The following is a 20,750-nucleotide window of genomic DNA, read 5'->3' as shown; positions in this document are numbered from 1 at the left end:
GGGCAAACTTAGAACAAACTACACCACAGTGCAATAATCCTAATGGCCACCGGGGGCAAAAACACCTTAAGCACAGCTTAGGGAAAAAAAATGGTTACCTGTGCTTAGAAAGATGACATCACTGGAGTGGGGGTGACATCATCAGTGGTCGCAGACAGGAGGTTAACAGATGTCTGATGGGGGGGTTCACGTCGTGTCTAATTGGGGGTTACATTTTGTGTCTGATGGGCAGTTAAACGTGGTGTCCAATGTGGAGTTACACGTTGTGTTTGATGGGGAGTTACACATTGTGTCTCATGGGGGGTTACGGTTGTGTCTGTTGGGGGTTACCCGTCATGTCTGATGTGGAGTTACGGTTGTGTCTGATGGGGGGTTACACGTCGTGTCTGATGTGAAGTTACACGTTGTGTCTGATGTGGAGTTACGGTTGTGTCTGATGTGGAGTTACACGTCGTGTCTGATGTGGAGTTACACGTCGTGTCTGATGGGGGGGTTACACATCGTGTCTGATGGGGGTTACATGTCGTGTCTGATGGGGAGTTACACGTCGTGTCTGATGTGGAGTTACACGTCGTGTCTGATGGGGGGGTTACACATCGTGTCTGATGGGGGTTACATGTCGTGTCTGATGTGGAGTTACACGTTGTGTCTGATGGGGTGGTTACACGTCGTGTCTGATGGGGGTTACCCGTCATGTCTGATGTGGAGTTACGGTTGTGTCTGATGAGGGGTTACACGTTGTCTGATGGGGGTTACCCGTCATGTCTGATGTGGAGGTACGGTTGTGTCTGATGAGGGGTTACACGTTGTGTCTGATGGGGGGCTACACGTTGTGTCTGATGGAGGTTACCCGTCGTGTCTGATGTGGGTTACATGTCGTGTCTGATGGGGGGGTTACACGTTGTGTCTGATGTGGAATTACGGTTGTGTCTGATGAGGGTTACACGTTGTGTCTGATGGGGAGTTACACGTCATGTCTGATGGGGGGTTACACGTTGTGTCTGATGGGGGTTACACGTCGTGTCTGATGTGGAGTTACGGTTGTGTCTGATGAGGGTTACTCGTTGTGTCTGATGGGGAGTTACACGTCTTGTCTGATGGGGGGTTACACATTGTGTCTGATGGGGGAGTTACACGTTGTGTCTGATGGGGGGTTACACGTTGTGTCTGATGTGGAGTTACGGTTGTGCCTGATGAGGGTTACACATTGTGTCTGATGGGGGTTACACGTTGTGTCTGATGTGGAGGTACCGTTGTGATTGATGAGGGGTTACACATTGTGTCTGATGTGGGGTTACATTTCATGTCTGATGGGGGGGTTACACGTCGTGTCTGATGTGGAGTTACGGTTGTGATTGATGAGGGGTTACATGTCGTGTCTGATGTGGAGTTACACGTCGTGTCTGATGGGGGGTTACATGTCGTGTCTGATGAGGGGTTACACGTCGTGTCTGATGAGGGGTTACACGTCGTGTCTGATGGGGGGTTACACGTCATGTCTGATGTGGAGTTACACGTTGTGTCTGATGTGGAGTTACACGTTGTGTCTGATGTGGAGTTACACGTTGTGTCTGATGGGGAGTTACACATCGTGTTTGATATGGAGTTATACGTCGTGTCTGATGGGGGGGTTACACGTCGAGTCTGATGAGGGGTTACACGTCATGTCTGATGGGGGGGTTACACGTCATGTCTGATGTGGAGTTACACGTTGTGTCTGATGGGGAGTTACACGTCGTGTCTGATGGGGGTTACACGTCGTGTCTGATATGGAGTTACACGTTGTGTCTGATGTGGAGTTACACGTCGTGTCTGATGGGGGTTACACGTCATGTCTGATGGGGGTTACACGTCGTGTCTGATGTGGAGTTACACGTCATGTCTGATGGGGGTTACACGTCGTGTCTGATGGGGTGTTACACGTCGTGTCTGATGGGAGTTACACGTTGTGTCTGATGTGGAGTTACACGTCGTGTCTGATGTGGAGTTACACGTCATGTCTGATGTGGAGTTACACGTCGTGTCTGATGGGGAGTTACACGTCGTGTCTGATGGGGGTTACACGTCGTGTCTGATGTGGAGTTACACTTCGTGTCTGATGGGGAGTTACATGTCATGTCTGATGTGGAGTTACATGTCATGTCTGATGTGGAGTTACACGTCGTGTCTGATGTGGAGTTACACGTCGTGTCTGATGTGGAGTTACACGTCGTGTCTGATGGGGAGTTACACGTCGTGTCTGATGGGGGTTACACGTCGTGTCTGATGGGGAGTTAAACGTCGTGTCTGATGGGGGTTACACGTCGTGTCTGATGGGGGTTACACGTCGTGTCTGATGGGCAGTTACACGTCGTGTCTGATGTGGAGTTACACGTCGTGTCTGATGTGGAGTTACACGTCGTGTCTGATGGGGAGTTACACGTCGTGTCTGATGGGGGTTACACGTCGTGTCTGATGGGGAGTTAAACGTCCTGTCTGATGGGGGTTACACGTCGTGTCTGATGGGGGTTACACGTCGTGTCTGATGGGCAGTTACACGTCGTGTCTGATGTGGAGTTACACTTCGTGTCTGATGGGGAGTTACATGTCATGTCTGTGTAGACTGCAGAGACCCGTGTGTGTCAAACAGTGCCTTCCCCCCTCCCACCAGTCCCGTAATGAACACACGGACAGGCCTAGACGGGGTGAAACAGGTCGGTCACACTTTATTAATTACAAAAGCAGAGAAAAGCAATTACATTTCATAACGGTCGCAAAGGTCCTGTCCACAACCGACAAGCAAGCCGGCCAATGAGCGGTTACAACAGCTTCCAGGGGTCAGCCGGGAATAAGAGGTGTGGCCGGACACCCCTTCCTTTTAATACCATTGGTCAGTTGGGCGTCCCAATTAGCGCATCACCTGGGGAGTGGTGGAAGGGGGGAAATGGCAGTGACCAGTATTTTCTTCTAACACTTCCCATATGGGGGCTCCGCAGTCAGAGGCACGTTCCTTAATTAGTACCGTGCCTGGCACACGTGGTCCCGGAGCATGTGCCCCACCAGGTCAGGAGATCTCGTCAGTGAGGGGCAGTACAGCGAGTCCCCGATGTCCGGAGCTGGGTGCTGGGCAGCACTTGGCATAAGAGCGGCACTCACAATGGGGGAACAAGACAAGATGTCTGACGCCCCCCACGTACATGCCCAGCTCAGGATCCATTACTCAGTGGGTGATTGCGGCCTGATAATCCGGCTCTTGGGGCGACCGCCGTCACACACAATCTCATCTGCACATATATGACTGATCACAGATACATGAGATCGGACACTGCACGTGAGAGGTGCCGGAAAGACGGGAGTGTGTGAGGGATGATCCACCGAGTCACCGGAGACATCTACATACAGCAACACCCTGCTGAGCACAGCTCTGGAGCATAATGTAGGATATGTAATGTATGTACACAGTGACTGCACCAGCAGAATAGTGAGTGCAGCTCTGGAGTATAATACAGGATGTAACTCAGGATCAGTAATGTAATGTATGTACACAGTGACTGCACCAGCAGAATAGTGAGTGTAGCTCTGGAGTATAATACAGGAGGTAACTCAGGATCAGTAATGTAATGTATGTACACAGTGACTGCACCAGCAGAATAGTGAGTGCAGCTCTGGAGTATAATACAGGGTGTAACTCAGGATCAGTAATGTAATGTATGTACACAGTGACTGCACCAGCAGAATAGTGAGTGCAGCTCTGGGGTATAATACAGGATGTAACTCAGGATCAGTAATGTAATGTATGTACACAGTGACTGCACCAGCAGAATAGTGAGTGCAGCTCTGGGGTATAATACAGGAGGTAACTCAGGATCAGTAATGTAATGTATGTACACAGTGACTGCACCAGCAGAATAGTGAGTGCAGCTCTGGAGTATAATACAGGATGTAACTCAGGATCAGTAATGTAATGTATGTACACAGTGACTGCACCAGCAGAATAGTGAGTGCAGCTCTGGAGTATAATACAGGAGGTAACTCAGGATCAGTAATGTAATGTATGTACACAGTGACTGCACCAGCAGAATAGTGAGTGCAGCTCTGGAGTATAATACAGGAGGTAACTCAGGATCGGTAATGTAATGTATGTACACAGTGACTGCACCAGCAGAATAGTGAGTGCAGCTCTGGAGTATAATACAGGGTGTAACTCAGGATCAGTAATGTAATGTACAGTCATGGCCAAAAGTATTGACACCCCTGCAATTCTGTCAGATAATACTCAGTTTCTTCCTGAAAATGATTGCAAACACAAATTCTTTGGTATTATTATCTTCATTTAATTTGTCTTAAATGAAAAAACACAAAAAGAATTGTCCTAAAGCCAAATTGGATATAATTCCACACCAAACATAAAAAAGAGGGTGGACAAAAGTATTGGCACTGTGTGAAAAATCATGTGATGCTTCTCTAATTTGTGTAATTAGCAGCACCTGTAACTTACCTGTGGCACCTAACAGGTGTTGGCAATAACTACATCACACTTGCAGCCAGGTGACATGGATTAAAGTTGACTCCACCTCTGTCCTGTGTCCTTGTGTGCACCACATTGAGCATGGAGAAAAGAAAGAAGACCAAAGAACTGTCTGAGGACTTGAGAAACCAAATTGTGAGGAAGCATGAGCAATCTCAAGGCTACAAGTCCATCTCCAAAGACCTGAATGTTCCTGTGTCTACCGTGCGCAGTGTCATCCAGAAGTGTAAAGCCCATGGCACTGTGGCTAACCTCCCTAGATGTGGACGGAAAAGAAAAATTGACAAGAGATTTCAAAGCAAGATTGTGCGGATGTTGGATAAAGAACCTCGACTAACATCCAAACAAGTTCAAGCTGCCCTGCAGTCCGAGGGTACAACAGTGTCAACCCGTACTATCCGTCGGCGTCTGAAAGAAAAGGGACTGTATGGTAGGAGACCCAGGAAGACCCCACTTCTTACCCCGAGACATAAAAAAGCCAGGCTGGAGTTTGCCAAAACTTACCTGAAAAGCCTAAAACATTTTGGAAGAATGTTCTCTGGTCAGATGAGACAAAAGTAGAGCTTTTTGGGCAAAGGCATCAACATAGAGTTTACAGGAGAAAAAAGAGGCATTCAAAGAAAAGAACACGGTCCCTACAGTCAAACATGGCGGAGGTTCCCTGATGTTTTGGGGTTGCTTTGCTGCCTCTGGCACTGGACTGCTTGACCGTGTGCATGGCATTATGAAGTCTGAAGACCACCAACAAATTTTGCAGCATAATGTAGGGCCCAGTGTGAGAAAGCTGGGTCTCCCTCAGAGGTCATGGGTCTTCCAGCAGGAAAATGACCCAAAACACACTTCAAAAAGCACTAGAAAATGGTTTGAGAGAAAGCACTGGAGACTTCTAAGGTGGCCAGCAATGAGTCCAGACCTGAATCCCATAGAACACCTGTGGAGAGATCTAAAAATGGCAGTTTGGAGAAGGCACCCTTCAAATATCAGGGGCCTGGAGCAGTTTGCCAAAGAAGAATGGTCTAAAATTCCAGCAGAGCATTGTAAGAAACTCATTGATGGTTACCGGAAGCGGTTGGTCGCAGTTATTTTGGCTAAAGGTTGTGCAACCAAGTATTAGGCTGAGGGTGCCAATACTTTTGTCTGGCCCAATTTTGGAGTTTTGTGTGAAATGATCAATGTTTTGCTTTTTGCTTCATTCTCTTTTGTGTTTTTTTCATTTAAGAGAAATTAAATGAAGATAATACCAAAGAATTTGTGTTTGCAATCATTTCTGGAAGAAACTGAATATTATCTGACAGAATTGCAGGGGTGTCAATACTTTTGACCATGACTGTATGTACACAGTGACTGCACCAGCAGAATAGTGAGTGCAGCTCTGGAGTATAATACAGGAGGTAACTCAGGATCAGTAATGTAATGTATGTACACAGTGACTGCACCAGCAGAATAGTGAGTGCAGCTCTGGGGTATAATACAGGAGGTAACTCCGGATCAATAATGTAATGTATGTACACAGTGACTGCACCAGCAGAATAGTGAGTGCAGCTCTCGGGTATAATACAGGATGTAACTCAGGATCAGTAATGTATGTACACAGTGACTGCACCAGCAGAATAGTGAGTGCAGCTCTGGGGTATAATACAGGATGTAACTCAGGATCAGTAATGTAATGTATGTACACAGTGACTGCACCAGCAGAATAGTGAGTGCAGCTCTGGGGTATAATACAGAGTGTAACTCAGGATCAGTAATGTAATGTATGTACACAGTGACTGCACCAGCAGAATAGTGAGTGCAGCTCTCGGGTATAATACAGGATGTAACTCAGGATCAGTAATGTATGTACACAGTGACTGCACCAGCAGAATAGTGAGTGCAGCTCTGGAGTATAATACAGGATGTAACTCAGGATCAGTAATGTAATGTATGTACACAGTGACTGCACCAGCAGAATAGTGAGCGCAGCTCTGGGGTATAATACAGAGTGTAACTCAGGATCAGTAATGTAATGTATGTACACAGTGACTGCACCAGCAGAATAGTGAGTGCAGCTCTGGGGTGTATACAGGGTGTAACTCAGGATCAGTAATATAATGTATGTACACAGTGACTGCACCAGCAGAATAGTGAGTGCAGCTCTGGGGTATAATACAGGATGTAACTCAGGATCAGTAATGTAATGTATGTACACAGTGACTGCACCAGCAGAATAGTGAGTGCAGCTCTGGGGTATAATACAGAGTGTAACTCAGGATCAGTAATGTAATGTATGTACACAGTGACTGCACCAGCAGAATAGTGAGTGCAGCTCTGGGGTGTATACAGGGTGTAACTCAGGATCAGTAATGTAATGTATGTACACAGTGACTGCACCAGCAGAATAGTGAGTGCAGCTCTGGGGTGTATACAGGGTGTGGTGTACAGTGGCCATGCTCGTTCTTGCAGTGATTGGTGACTTTCTCTCTGTATAGTGATCTCTGATGGATTTTTCGGAGCGGTCGGTGGACCCGTGGCCGGTCCTGTCCTGGGCATCGTCCTGTCTCTTGGTGGTTGGCGGGCCGCTCCCTTACATCCCCCAGTATATGGAGATTCGGAGGACGTGCAGCACTGAAGGCTTCTCCACCTGGGTCTGCTTTGTTCTGCTGATTGCCAATATTCTCCGGATATTTTTTTGGTAAGTGACATCACGGCAGCTTTGGTTGATCGGCTCACATGACCCTTTTTTTGCAGGGCGGAGCCTAGTTTGGAGTCTGGTGGGCAGAGCTTTGAGGGTGTGTTCCTTAGTGGCGCCCCCATCAGACTGGTCTGTGCTGCCATTCTCAGCCGTGGCTGCATTAACCCCATCCCTGCCTGTCGGGTCCCTCCAGCAGATGAGATGTGCGACTATTAATGAGCTCGTCTGATCTCGCTGCTCGTGCAGATAGCGGATTGTTTCCGGCAATGTCACGGTGATCAGAGGGAGATGGCGGCGCGTTACAATGTGCCGTTATGTCGGCTGCCCGCCGCCGGCTCCGATCACGGTTTTCTCAGGATGAAAGTGATTTCACTATCAATTATCTTCCTCATCTAAATCTGCCCATAGCCGCGATTAAAACACCAGTCATCGGCAGCCGTGTGTTAAAGGGGCCGCGTGCGGTAATAAACTGGTGCTAACAACCCTCCTGATATATTGGGGTCTGACGGTGGCGGAGCAGAGATCGCTCCCGGGGGCTACCTGTAGGTGATGTCTCCGGGAGCCAGCGCTCACTGACTGCTCTCTTCATTCATGTCTGTCTCTTATTTCACCATACTCCCCTGTGTTTGACCAGTAGCCCCCCGCAATCATGTGGCTTCTGGGGGTAACCGCAGTTCTGGTGGAAGCCGTCAGTAAGTTGAGCTGTGCCTAAACTTAAAACTGGCCATAAGTTGCCCACCGGTCCCTGACTCTTGCAATGGGCTTGTGGTTAGGAGGGCTGGGACCACCCATATAACACACTCTTGTGTGGTCTGCAATCTCATAGATGTAATATTATCAGGCTGTCGCCCCTACCTGTCACAGGTGCGGAGGTGGGGGGTCCTGTGGTCATCCGCCCATCCACCATATGTATATGAGGAGCGGGTGTAACGCCCGATGCAGCCGCCCCGCTCAGCTGCAGCAATACATACTGATCACCTGTTCTCTTCTCCTACAGGTTTGGGAAGTTTTTTGCGCTCCCCCTCCTCCTGCAGAGCCTCCTGATGATCGGCACCATGTTCTCTATGCTGCATCTGTGCTGCGCTGTGCAGAGCGTGAACCGCGTGTCCACCAAGTGCCATACCTTCACTGGTCAGTGCTATGTGTACCCTATATACAGGAATATAACTGCTATAATACTGCTCCTATGTACAAGCATACAACTACTATAATACTGCTCCTATGTACAAGAATATAACTACTATAATACTGCCCCCTATGTACAAGTATACAACTACTATAATACTGCTCCTATGTACAAGAATATAACTACTATAATACTGCCCCCTATGTACAAGAATATAACTACTATAATACTGCCCCTATGTACAAGAATATAACTACTATAATACTGCCCCCTATGTACAAGAATATAACTACTATAATACTGCCCCCTATGTACAAGAATGTAACTACTATAATACTGCTCCTTTGTACAAGAATATAACTACTATAATACTGCTCCTATGTACAAGAATATAACTACTATAATACTGCCCCCTATGTACAAGAATATAACTACTATAATACTGCCCCTATGTACAAGAATATAACTACTATAATACTGCCCCCTATGTACAAGAATATAACTACTATAATACTGCCCCCTATGTACAAGAATGTAACTACTATAATACTGCTCCTTTGTACAAGAATATAACTACTATAATACTGCCTCCTATGTAAAGAATATAACTACTATAATACTGCCTCCTATGTAAAGAATATAACTACTATAATACTGCCCCCTATGTACAAGAATATAACTACTATAATACTGCCCCTATGTACAAGAATATAACTACTATAATACTGCCCCTATATACAAGAATATAACTACTATAATACTGCCCCTATATACAAGAATATAACTACTATAATACTGCCCCTATGTACAAGAATATAACTACTATAATACTGCTCCTTTGTACAAGAATATAACTACTATAATACTGCCCCTATGTACAAGTATACAACTACTATAATACTGCCCCTATGTACAAGAATATAACTACTATAATACTGCCCCCTATGTACAAGAATATAACTACTATAATACTGCCCCCATGTACAAGAATATAACGACTATAATACTGCCCCCTATGTACAAGAATATAACTACTATAATACTGCTCCCTATGTACAAGAATATAACTACTATAATACTGCCTCTATGTACAAGAATATAACTACTATAATACTGCCCCTATGTACAAGAATATAACTACTATAATACTGCCCCCTATGTACAAGAATATAACTACTATAATACTGCCCCCATGTACAAGAATATAACGACTATAATACTGCCCCCTATGTACAAGAATATAACTACTATAATACTGCTCCCTATGTACAAGAATATAACTACTATAATACTGCCTCTATGTACAAGAATATAACTACTATAATACTGCCCCTATGTACAAGAATATAACTACTATAATACTGCTCCCTATGTACAAGAATATAACTACTGCTCCTACGTACAAGAATATAACTACTATAATACTGCCTCCTAGCTGTGAGGTTGTGTGTCTGTGGTTCTCCTCATGTCTGGAGCAAGCCCAGGGAGGGGCCACCCTGGGCGGGGAAGCTCCCCAAGCAAGGCCCAGGCTTCCAGGCCTACATTGGGAGGAAACTCCCAACCTTCTCATGTGGATGGAAATCCCAGAGTTGCCTCTGGGGAAAATAAACCTCAGAATGGAAGTCCCAGCAGCATGGAGAAAGATCCTGTGTTGAAGCTCAGTACGGGAAAGAAACAAGAGAAAGTTTTGTCTGTGTGCAAGGATGTTTCTGTTAAACAGTCGGCCAGTCAAGGCAACAGTGTCCAGAGCCTGGAAGGAAATCCCAGAAGGCATCTTCTGCTGAGAACCTGAGTGCTGGAGGGCAGGTGGCTGCACAGAAGGTGAGGCAGAGTCCATCACCAGCTTCAGGTGTGCAGCTCACTCCAGGCAGACAGAGACGGACATCTCTGGAGAAGCAAACACTCCAGGAGAACCTTCAGCTGGGACATGTGGTGACCAGCATGGCGAGCTCTGGACGCACGAGATTGCAGGCTGGTGGCAGTGGTAAAAGTGTTGCGGAGGCTGGAGCCACAAAACCAGCGACATTAAAAACCAAGGTGTCACCCCCTAAATCAAGACCCCAGAAGGAGCCACCGCGTGCCCCGGAGCTACAGCTGGCAGAGGAGATACCAGGACTGGTCAGGAGGATGGGTGAGTTGCAGCAGCAGAGGAATCTTCTGCAAATGGAAATTGACTGTATTTACAAGGTGAAGGCTGCTAATCCTGGGGATCACTCTGTATATGACCAGAGACTGAATGCACTGGGGGTAGAGCTGGCGACTGTGGTGCTGGACATGGACTGTGTGCTGGCGAGGATGGGGCCCCTGGCAGAGACATATAGGAACCAGGAGCGGTTTAGGTCCTGCGCTCAGGACTCTGCTGGTTCCCGCACAGACATTGTCCCAGGGGGGACCCGGCAGCAGGTACGGCCGGTGCTGCAGCCCGCTAGCTTCTGTTTTAAGGAGGGTCAGATACTGCACCAGCAGCCGCAACTACCTGCGGCAGACCCCAAGCAGGAGCAAGAGGCTCAGATCCCAGCGGTACCACAAGTCCCAGCACAACAGCAAGACAGTGGACATGAGACTGCATCTACTGTTGGAGCCCAGGAGAGCACTAATTCTGGGGATATTGATACAGTTCATGTGGGGTTGGGGGCTGAAGGGGGTACAGAGACTGTGGTGGACATTGCGCATCCTGATGATGCTATTGAGATTGATAATGATGATGATAATAATGTGCAAAATGTTTGTGATTTCCCCCCTTTGGTTTCCAGCACACAAGGTGCAACAGGCCCCTCCGCTGCAGACCCTCGCCCTGTCAGTCAGCCCAGTGTGGCCCCACAGGTCCCTCCCAGTAATGTTTGGAGCCGCGGCGCTCCGTCCTTTACCTCCGGCGCCAATTACACTGGGCAGGCATTCACGGAGGACCTGCCGGACAGGAGGCTGGTGGTCAGGGAGCTTCTGTGCCGCCAGATGGGGTATGCGCCGGTTAATATCTTGGCGGTCATCAATCTGCCAGACAGACAGGGCTATGATATCAGCTTTAAGCTCATGTCTGATCTGGACAGATTCTGGGCCAATTTCCCCAAGTTCAGGGACGCTGATGGGTGGAATAAGTTCAGCTTCATTCCAATATCTAAGCCAGATACTGCCACGGTTAACATCATCTTTTGGAATGAGGCTGTTCCCCCGCAGGACATTGTGGTGTGGCTCCGGAGGCATTGTGACCTTGTCTCCGACCTCACCAAAAACAGGGATGAGGACGGTATATGGACCGGTGGATGGAAGGTGCTGGTGAAACTGCGCCAGCACAACAATATCACGGCTCACTTACCCAACTCCTTCTTTATCGGGAGGGAGAAGGGGGTTTGCTTCTACCCTGGGCAGCCACGAAAGTGTTTTAAGTGTGGTAAAGTGGGTCACCTGGCAAACACCTGTACCGTGGTAAAGTGCAGCCTGTGCGGGGAAGTCGGCCACTTAGCGGCAGATTGCCAGAACATCAAGTGCAATCTCTGTGGGGAGATCGGCCACCCTCACAGGGACTGTCCAGATGCCTGGCACAATATATGCAAGCTCCTTCCTGATGAGGAGTTAGTGACAGGGACAGAGGCTCAGGAGGAGGAGGCTTTAATGTCAGGGACAGTACTGACCAGGTCAGAGGTCCACCAGGGGTCCGCTCAGGTAACATCAGAGCAGCTTTGCACAGAGGGTACAGAGGGGAGCATGGAGGTCGTCCCTCAGGTCCAGCAGCCACATGTAGCCACCACTTCAGTATCACCATCTCTAGCTGAAGAAAGTGGCTGTAATCAGGTAAAAAGGAAAAAAAAGGACAAGGCCTCCCGTAAACCTGAGGAGGAGTATGTCACTAGCCAGGGTGGCAGGAAAAAAGTCCAGAGTTTGGCAGGTGTGATGGTTGTGTCCAATAAGTTTGATGTTTTGTCTGAGTCTGATGGGGACTTGGAGGAAGAGATAAAAAGAATAGAGACTGAGTATGACAGGGACGTAGCGGACCATCCCCCTACAAAACGGAAGCCCGTACCTGCTGACACTGAGATACAGTCTGACATGGAGACCGGTGGTAGTCAGAACATCTGTGACCCAGACTTATGATGGCGGCTTTTACATCTCTGCTCCTCTGTTGTGGTATTGTGATGGCAGACTTCTCATTAAAAATGACATCCAGTAATGTGAACAGCATTAAGGTGAGGAGGACGAGGCACGCTGTCTATGACCATCTCCGATACCTGGACGCAGATGTCATCTTTCTGCAGGAGACGCGGCTGACGACTCAGGGGCTCATGAGGGAGGCTGAGAGGGAATGGCGGTCTGGTCCCTCTTTTTGGTCACTGGCTGTGGAGCCGTACGCCGGGGTCGCCATTCTGTTTAACACCGGGCATGTGACAGTACATAGGATGACGGAGGTGGTAATGGGAAGGTGTCTGGTCCTGGAAGTCACTGCCCATGGGAGGCGTCTCCGGCTTATTAACATCTATGGGCCACAGACGGTGACTGACAGGATACAGTTATTTAATGATGTCAAGCCTTATCTGTTCACCTCTCTTCCAGTGATAATGGCGGGGGACTTTAATGCCATACTGACATCAGGTGACAGCTCCTCAGGTAGAACCGTGACGAGGGATGGTAGGATCTTGAATAACATAGTCCTGCAGGCCGGATTAGGTGATGTCTTTAAACGGGGAGGTCGAAAGCCAAAATTAACCTATTCCTGCTCCAATAGAAGCAGTAGAATAGATCTGGCTTTTGTAAGTCCCATGGAAGTCATTGGTGCCATGAGTGAGAGAGTCGTCCCATACTCAGACCATCTTGCCCTATATTTCTGCCTGGGGGCCACTAAGCGAGCTGATGTTGGTAGGGGGTTATGGGGACTCAATTCCAGCCTCCTCCATGATGTCTCTGTCCAGAGTTGTGTCCACTCCCTTTTGCAGGGTCATCTACAGAGAGTGGACTTCTATGACAGCATGGCCGACTGGTGGGAAGACGTCAAGGAGGATATCAGATGCCTCTTGAAGAGACTGTCAGTTAAGAAGGGCAGGAGTAAGTACAGCCAGTACCTAAGGCTGCGCAAAGAATTGGAGTCACTGTATTCGGAGGGCGGGGGTAACAAAGAGAAGATCGACCGGCTGAAATCTGAGATAAGGCAGTATCAGTACAGCAGGTATACCTCCCTGGTTCTTGAACGGGATTATGGGGTCTTAGGGGCACCTGATCCCTTTGAGGATTGACGGGAGCGGGTGGCCAATAAATTGGTCACAGGTCTCATTGACTCCCAGGGTGTATTGCAGGAATCTCGGGAGGGTATCCTGGAGGTTGTGAAATCTTATTATACTGACTTGTTTCAGAGGAAGGCTTTGGATAAACATAAAATGACTCAATTCTTGGAGGCAACTCCAACGCCTGATACTAATGATCTGGACTTTTCTCCTTTGACAGCAGAATTAACGGTGGAGGAGGTTAAGGAGGCCATTGATAAGTTACATCTGAAGAAGGCACCAGGTCCGGATGGTATAACAGCAGAATTTTATAAGAAATTCAGAGACCTCCTGGCTCCAATTCTTGTGGATGTTTACAAAAATTGTCTAGAAAATCACCTGATGCCCCCATCCATGAGAGTGTCCTCATTAATTCTGCTGTCTAAATGTAAAGAGCCGAGTGACATCAAGAACTGGAGGCCAATTGCCCTCTTGAATGTCGACAGGAAGATTCTGGCGAAGATCCTGTTTTCTAGGTTAGTCTGTTTGTCCCCGGCACTGTTGGTAGGCTCTCAGTTTGGCACGGTAAAAGGGCGGAACATCTCTGGAGCAGTCATCTCAATACGGGAGATGTTTGAGAGATGTAAAGCTCTGCGGTGTGGGAGATATGTTGTCAGTCTGGACCAGGCTAAAGCCTTTGACAGGGTTGATCATGATTATCTGTGGGCCACTTTGTCAAAGTTCGGTATTCCGGGACAATTTGTGGATTGGCTGAAGACTTTGTACAGAGAGGCGGTGAGCTTTCCTCTGATTAATGGTTGGCAGGGTGGCACTTTTGGAGTTGGGGCGGGGGTGAGACAGGGCTGCCCGCTGAGTCCACTCCTGTATGTTTTTGCCATAGACCCGTTTCTGAGGTCACTGCAGGAGTGTAACTTTTGGGGGGTGCCGGTCCCCCACTGCCCGCCAATGAAGGTGGTTGCCTACGCGGATGACGTGACGCTGGTGATATCTAATCCTCATGAGGTGCAGATGTTGTCTGCGGCCATCAGAAGTTACTCAGAGGCCTCCGGGTCTCTGGTCAACCTTGAGAAGAGTCAAGCTCTGTGGACATTGCAATCTGACCCAGACTTTGATCTGCCGCAGTTTGTTAAGGCCTCCACCCATATTAAGATCTTAGGGGTTAAATTTGGGAGGGAAGATAATGCCAGCCTAAATTGGGAGGAAAAATTGGAGACCGGAAATGCAAAGGTTCAGCGATGGAAGAACTGGAGGCTGACTTACAGAGAAAGGGTTGCTATGTTGAAGACGTACCTGGTCCCCGTCTTCTTGTATGTCTCTGTCGCTTTCCCTTTGCCAGAATCCTTCTCGGCGAGGCTCCTCAGCCTGTTCTTCCAGCTCTTGTGGGGGAACAGGATGAACCTGATAAAGAGGGGAATAACGTACCTACAGCGGAGTGAGGGCGGGCTGGATATGTTAAATCCAAGGGTTTTCTTTGACTCCTTGTTTCTGAAAGTAAATTTTGGGAGCATGGATTCAAACAGTAGCTCCCTGTGGGCGAATAGTATCAGGTATTGGATATTGCCTTTTGCGGAATCTTGGGTGCGAGGCGGCAGTCTCAAGAGGAGGAGATGGACAGGTGACCACCTCCCCCAGTATCTGGAATATGGTCTGAAGTGTGTTAGGAGGTGGGGACTGGAGAGGTCTTACATTGAGAGTAATACGAGGAAAGATCTGTGTGCTCATATATGTAGGACTTTCTTCCACTCTCCACTGGCCCTAAGAGATTGTGCCACCAGGACCCTTCAGGACAGTCTCCGATTCCTCAACGGGAGGCGACTTCCAGCAAAGTTTTTTGACATTGCTAGGCTGTCGCTACATGGGAAGCTCTTTGTGAGGGGGAACTTAAAATATTTAAGTGTTTTGGATCGGAACTGTCCCCTTGGTTGTCAGCAGGAGGAAACCATGGAGCATTTTATTTGTGATTGCTGGGGAGGTAGGGAAATATGGACGGAAGTATCGACCAAGCTGAAAATCCCCAGACTGCTGTCCCTGAAATACCCTGACATTGTCTATGGAGTCCCATCCACTGACGGTAACATCGACAGGGGCACAATGTACCTGATCATTACCACCATTAAGTATTACCACTGGCACATGAGAACCAGAGTGTCCCTCCACAGCGAGCCCTTCCATCCCGTCACCGCAGCCACAAAGATACTGTCCGAGCTCAGATGGATAAGAGCGATAGAGATAAAGAAAAGTCAGAATAATGAGAGACTATGGAGGAATGTGTCTGTGGGATAATAACATGATCGTGTTACTAAAAGTGTTTATTTCATATTCTTCCTTCCACAGGAGTGAACTCTAAGTTACCTTTATTCCTAATGTATTAATTTAGTTCTGTAATTATTGTCTGATGCATTCATGAGAATTTATGTTTTGTGTTAAGGAAGAATTCTGTTTATTTTAATTGTATTTGTGGGTTTTATACAATAAAAATTGCCCCCTATGTACAAGAATATAACTACTATAATACTGCCCCTATGTACAAGAATATAACTACTATAATACTGCCCCTATGTACAAGAATATAACTACTATAATACTGCTCCGTATGTACAAGAATATAACTACTATAATACTGCCCCCTATGTACAAGAATATAACTACTATAATACTGCCCCTATGTACAAGAATATAACTACTATAATACTGCTCCGTATGTACAAGAATATAACTACTATAATACTGCCCCCTATATACAAGAATATAACTACTATAATACTGCCCCCTATGTACAAGAATATAACTACTATAATACTGCTCCTATGTACAAGAATATAACTACTATAATACTGCCCCCTATATACAAGAATATAACTACTATAATACTGCCCCTATGTACAAGAATATAACTACTATAATACTGCTCCTATGTACAAGAATATAACTACTATAATACTGCTCCTATGTACAAGAATATAACTACTATAATACTGCTCCGTATGTACAAGAATATAACTACTATAATACTGCCCCCTATATACAAGAATATAACTACTATAATACTGCCCCCTATGTACAAGAATATAACTACTATAATACTGCCCCTATATGGATGAATATAACTACTATAATACTGCCCCTATGTACAAGAATATAACTACTATAATACTGCCCCCTATGTACAAGAATATAACTACTATAATACTGCCCCTATGTACAAGAATATAACTACTATAATACTGCCCCTATATACAAGAATATAACTACTATAATACTGCTCCTATGTACAAGAATATAACTGCTATAATACTGCTCCTATGTACAAGAATATAACTACTATAATACTGCCCCCTATGTACAAGAATATAACTACTATAATACTGCTCCTATGTACAAGAATATAACTACTATAATACTGCCCCGTATGTACAAGAATATAACTACTATAATACTGCCCCGTATGTACAAGAATATAACTACTATAATACTGCTATGTACAAGAATATAACTACTATAATACTGCCCCCTATGTACAAGAATATAACTACTATAATACTGCCCCGTATGTACAAGAATATAACTACTATAATACTGCCCCGTATGTACAAGAATATAACTACTATAATACTGCTCCTGTGTACAAGAATATAACTACTATAATACTGCTCCTATGTACAAGAATATAACTACTATAATACTGCCCCCTATATACAAGAATATAACTACTATAATACTGCTCCTATGTACAAGAATATAACTACTATAATACTGCCCCCTATATACAAGAATATAACTACTATAATACTGCTCCTATGTACAAGAATATAACTACTATAATACTGCTATGTACAAGAATATAACTACTATAATACTGCCCCCTATATACAAGAATATAACTACTATAATACTGCTCCTATGTACAAGAATATAACTACTATAATACTGCCCCCTATATACAAGAATAAAACTACTATAATACTGCCTCCTAGCTGTGAGGTTGTGTGTCAGTGGTTCTCCTCATGTTTGGAGCAAGCCCAGGGAGGGGCCACCCTGGGCGGGGAAGCTCCCCAGGCAAGGCCCAGGCTTCCCGGCCTACACTGGGACAAGCCTCCCAGGTTTCTACCAATGGGAATGTTAATCCCAAAGCCACTGTGAGTCCTGTGAATGCAGCGAGTCAAAGCTGCAGCAGTTCTGTGAAGTTGTGGGAGGAAAACCTTCTCCAGTTCCAGGAAAGAAGCAAGAAGGAAAAGTCTCTGTGAGTGATGGAAACCAGCAGAATGTGAAGTCTTGTAGCTCCCCAGTCAGTAAGCAGCTCCTGCCAGGTGCACAGGTGAGATCGGCCCCAGCTGTGCAGATCACCTCTCCTGCTTCCAGACAGAGACGGACGTCTTTGGAAAGGCAGACAATGCAGGAGAACCTACAGCAGCATGGCAGTATGGCGCGGTCAGGACGCACACGGTCACAGTCAGGTGGCAGCGATAAACCTGCTGCGGAGCCTGCATCCAGCCAAGGGGCCACAAAACCATCCGTGGTGGACCCGCACAAGACGGTCTTCAAAACCCCTGTACCCGTGGTCAAGACTAAACCTGTGGGCCGGCGCGTGCACCCGAGCTGCAGCTAGCGGATGAGATACCGGGACTTGTCCGAAAACTGGGTGAGTTACAGCAGCAAAAAAAAGCGCTGCAAATGGAGGTAGACTTCATCTATAGTCTAAAGACCACTAATCCTGCCAGTAATGACGCCTATGACCTGAGACTGAACACACTGGGTGTACAGCTGGCGAGTGTTGTGCAGGACACTGAGTCTGTGCTGGAGAGCATGGGGCCCCTGGCAGAGACCTACAGGAACCGGGAGCGGTTCGCCTCCTATAAGCAGGGCTGTGCTGTAGAGGCCAGGACCCCTGATGTTCAGGACGGGACCCCCCTGCAGCGGACACGGCCAGTGTTACAGGCTGCCCGCTTCTGCTTCCAGGAGGGAAAACAGCTGCAGCAGCAGGCAGCTCAGTGTGAACAGGAGCATACACTTCAGACTGCAGCAGAGGCACCACAGGTCCCAGAATGCCCCACACAGGAGCAGGACAGTTTATGTGAGACTGTTTGTGCTGATGAGGCTGAGGCAGCTCAGTGTGAACAGGAGCATACACTGCAGACTCCAGCAGAGGCACCGCAGGTCCCAGAATGCCCCACACAGGAGCAGGACAGTGTATGTGAGACTGTTTGTGCTGATGAGGCTGAGGCAGCCGAGTGTGAACAGGAGCACACACTGCAGACTCCAGCAGAGGCACCACAGGTCCCAGAATGCCCCACACAGGAGCAGGACAGTGTATGTGAGACTGTTTGTGCTGATGAGGCTGAGGCAGCCGAGTGTGAACAGGAGCACACACTGCAGACTCCAGCAGAGGCACCACAGGTCCCAGAGTGCCCCACACAGGAGCAGGACAGTGTATGTGAGACTGTTTGTGCTGATGAGGCTGAGGCAGCCGAGTGTGAACAGGAGCACACACTGCAGACTCCAGCAGAGGCACCACAGGTCCCAGAGTGCCCCACACAGGAGCAGGACAGTGTATGTGAGACTGTTTGTGTTGATGAGGCTGAGGCAGCCGAGTGTGAACAGGAGCACACACTGCAGACTGCAGCAGAGGCACCACAGGTCCCAGAATGCCCCACACAGGAGCAGGACGGTATATGTGAGACTGTTTGTGCTGATGAGGCTGAGGCAGCTCAGTGTGAACAGGAGCATACACTGCAGACTGCAGCAGAGGCACCACAGGTCCCAGAATGCCCCACACAGGAGCAGGACAGTATTTGTGAGACTGTTTGTGTTGATGAGGCTGAGGCAGCCGAGTGTGAACAGGAGCACACACTGCAGACTCCAGCAGAGGCACCACAGGTCCCAGAATGCCCCACACAGGAGCAGGACAGTGTATGTGAGACTGTTTGTGCTGATGAGGCTGAGGCAGCTCAGTGTGAACAGGAGCACACACTGCAGACTGCAGCAGAGGCACCACAGGTCCCAGAATGCCCCACACAGGAGCAGGACAGTATTTGTGAGACTGTTTGTGTTGATGAGGCTGAGGCAGCCGAGTGTGAACAGGAGCACACACTGCAGACTCCAGCAGAGGCACCACAGGTCCCAGAATGCCCCACACAGGAGCAGGGCAGTATTTGTGAGACTGTTTGTGTTGATGAGGCTGAGGCAGCTCAGTGTGAACAGGAGCATACACTGCAGACTCCAGCAGAGGCACCACAGGTCCCAGAATGCCCCACACAGGAGCAGGACAGTATATGTGAGACTGTTTGTGCTGATGAGGCCGAGGCTGAGGCTGAAGCACAGACTGTGGCTGGGGATGCTGTGCCCATGGGGTCGGGGGTTGGAGGGGTTTCACATTCTGTAATGGACGTCTGATGATAATGATGCTGCTCATGATAATGTGCATGATATGTGTGATTATCCCCCTTTGCCATCCAGTCCACAAGGTGTGACAGCCCCCCCTGCTGCAGGCCCTCTCCCTGTCAGTCAGCCCAGTGTGACCCGGCAGGTGCCCCCCAGGAATGCCTGGAGCCGCGGCGCCCCATCCTTCACTTCCAGCGCCAGGTACACCGACCAGACATTCAAACACATTAATGTGGTGCGGTTTAAATACATAGGTGCCAAGGAGGATCTGCCACAACGCAGGTATGTGGTGAGAGAGCTGCTCTGCGGCCAGATGGGGTTTGTGGCAAATGAGATACTGGCAGTGTCTAATCTTCAGGACAGGCAGGGCTACGAGGTCAGCTTCAAGCTCATGTCTGACCTGGATAGATTCTGGGCCAATTACCCCAAGTTCAGAGATGCTGAGGGCTGGAATAAGTTTGTGTTGGTTCCTATCTCCAGGCCGGACACTGTCACAGTGAATATCACCTTCTGGAATGAGGCCGTTCCTCCACAGGACATCGAGGTGTGGCTCCGGAGACACTGTGACCTCGTCTCTGGACTCACCAAGGTCAGAGATGAGGATGGTATCTGGACAATGGGGTGGCGGGTCTTGGTAAAATTGCGGCAATGTAATAACATCACTGCCCACTTACCCAACTCCTTCTTCATTGGGAGGGAGAAGGGAAGGTGTTATTATCCTGGGCAACCCAGAAAGTGCTTCAAATGTGGTGGGAAAGGTCATCTGGCAAACGCCTGTACTGTGGTGAAGTGCAGTCTGTGTGGGGCAATCGGCCATGTCGCTGCGGACTGCCGGGACGTCAGGTGCAACCTCTGTGG

The 20,750-nt window shown here is 47.9% G+C and overlaps 1 protein-coding gene across 3 annotated transcripts in view; it reads left to right on the top strand.

Moving 5' to 3' along the window:
- LOC141078019 (solute carrier family 66 member 2-like) overlaps nucleotides 1-20,750 on the top strand; it is a 73,865-nt gene that overhangs the window by 32,230 nt on the left and 20,885 nt on the right. For all 3 annotated transcript variants that reach the window (XM_073564814.1, XM_073564815.1, XM_073564813.1), the window contains exons 2-3: nucleotides 6,976-7,178; nucleotides 8,176-8,309. In XM_073564814.1, the coding sequence (XP_073420915.1) occupies nucleotides 6,985-7,178; nucleotides 8,176-8,309 (328 nt within the window). In that variant the 5' untranslated portion in view covers nucleotides 6,976-6,984. The remainder of the gene's footprint in view (nucleotides 1-6,975; nucleotides 7,179-8,175; nucleotides 8,310-20,750) is intronic.

This window comes from Dendrobates tinctorius, unplaced genomic scaffold (assembly GCF_039654945.1).
Source record: "Dendrobates tinctorius isolate UK_male_01 unplaced genomic scaffold, ASM3965494v1 ptg000490l, whole genome shotgun sequence".
NCBI classification, from domain to species: Eukaryota; Metazoa; Chordata; class Amphibia; order Anura; family Dendrobatidae; genus Dendrobates; species Dendrobates tinctorius.
The sequence above is the reverse complement of the archived record's forward strand: the minus strand, read 5'-3'. Positions and strand labels throughout refer to the sequence as shown.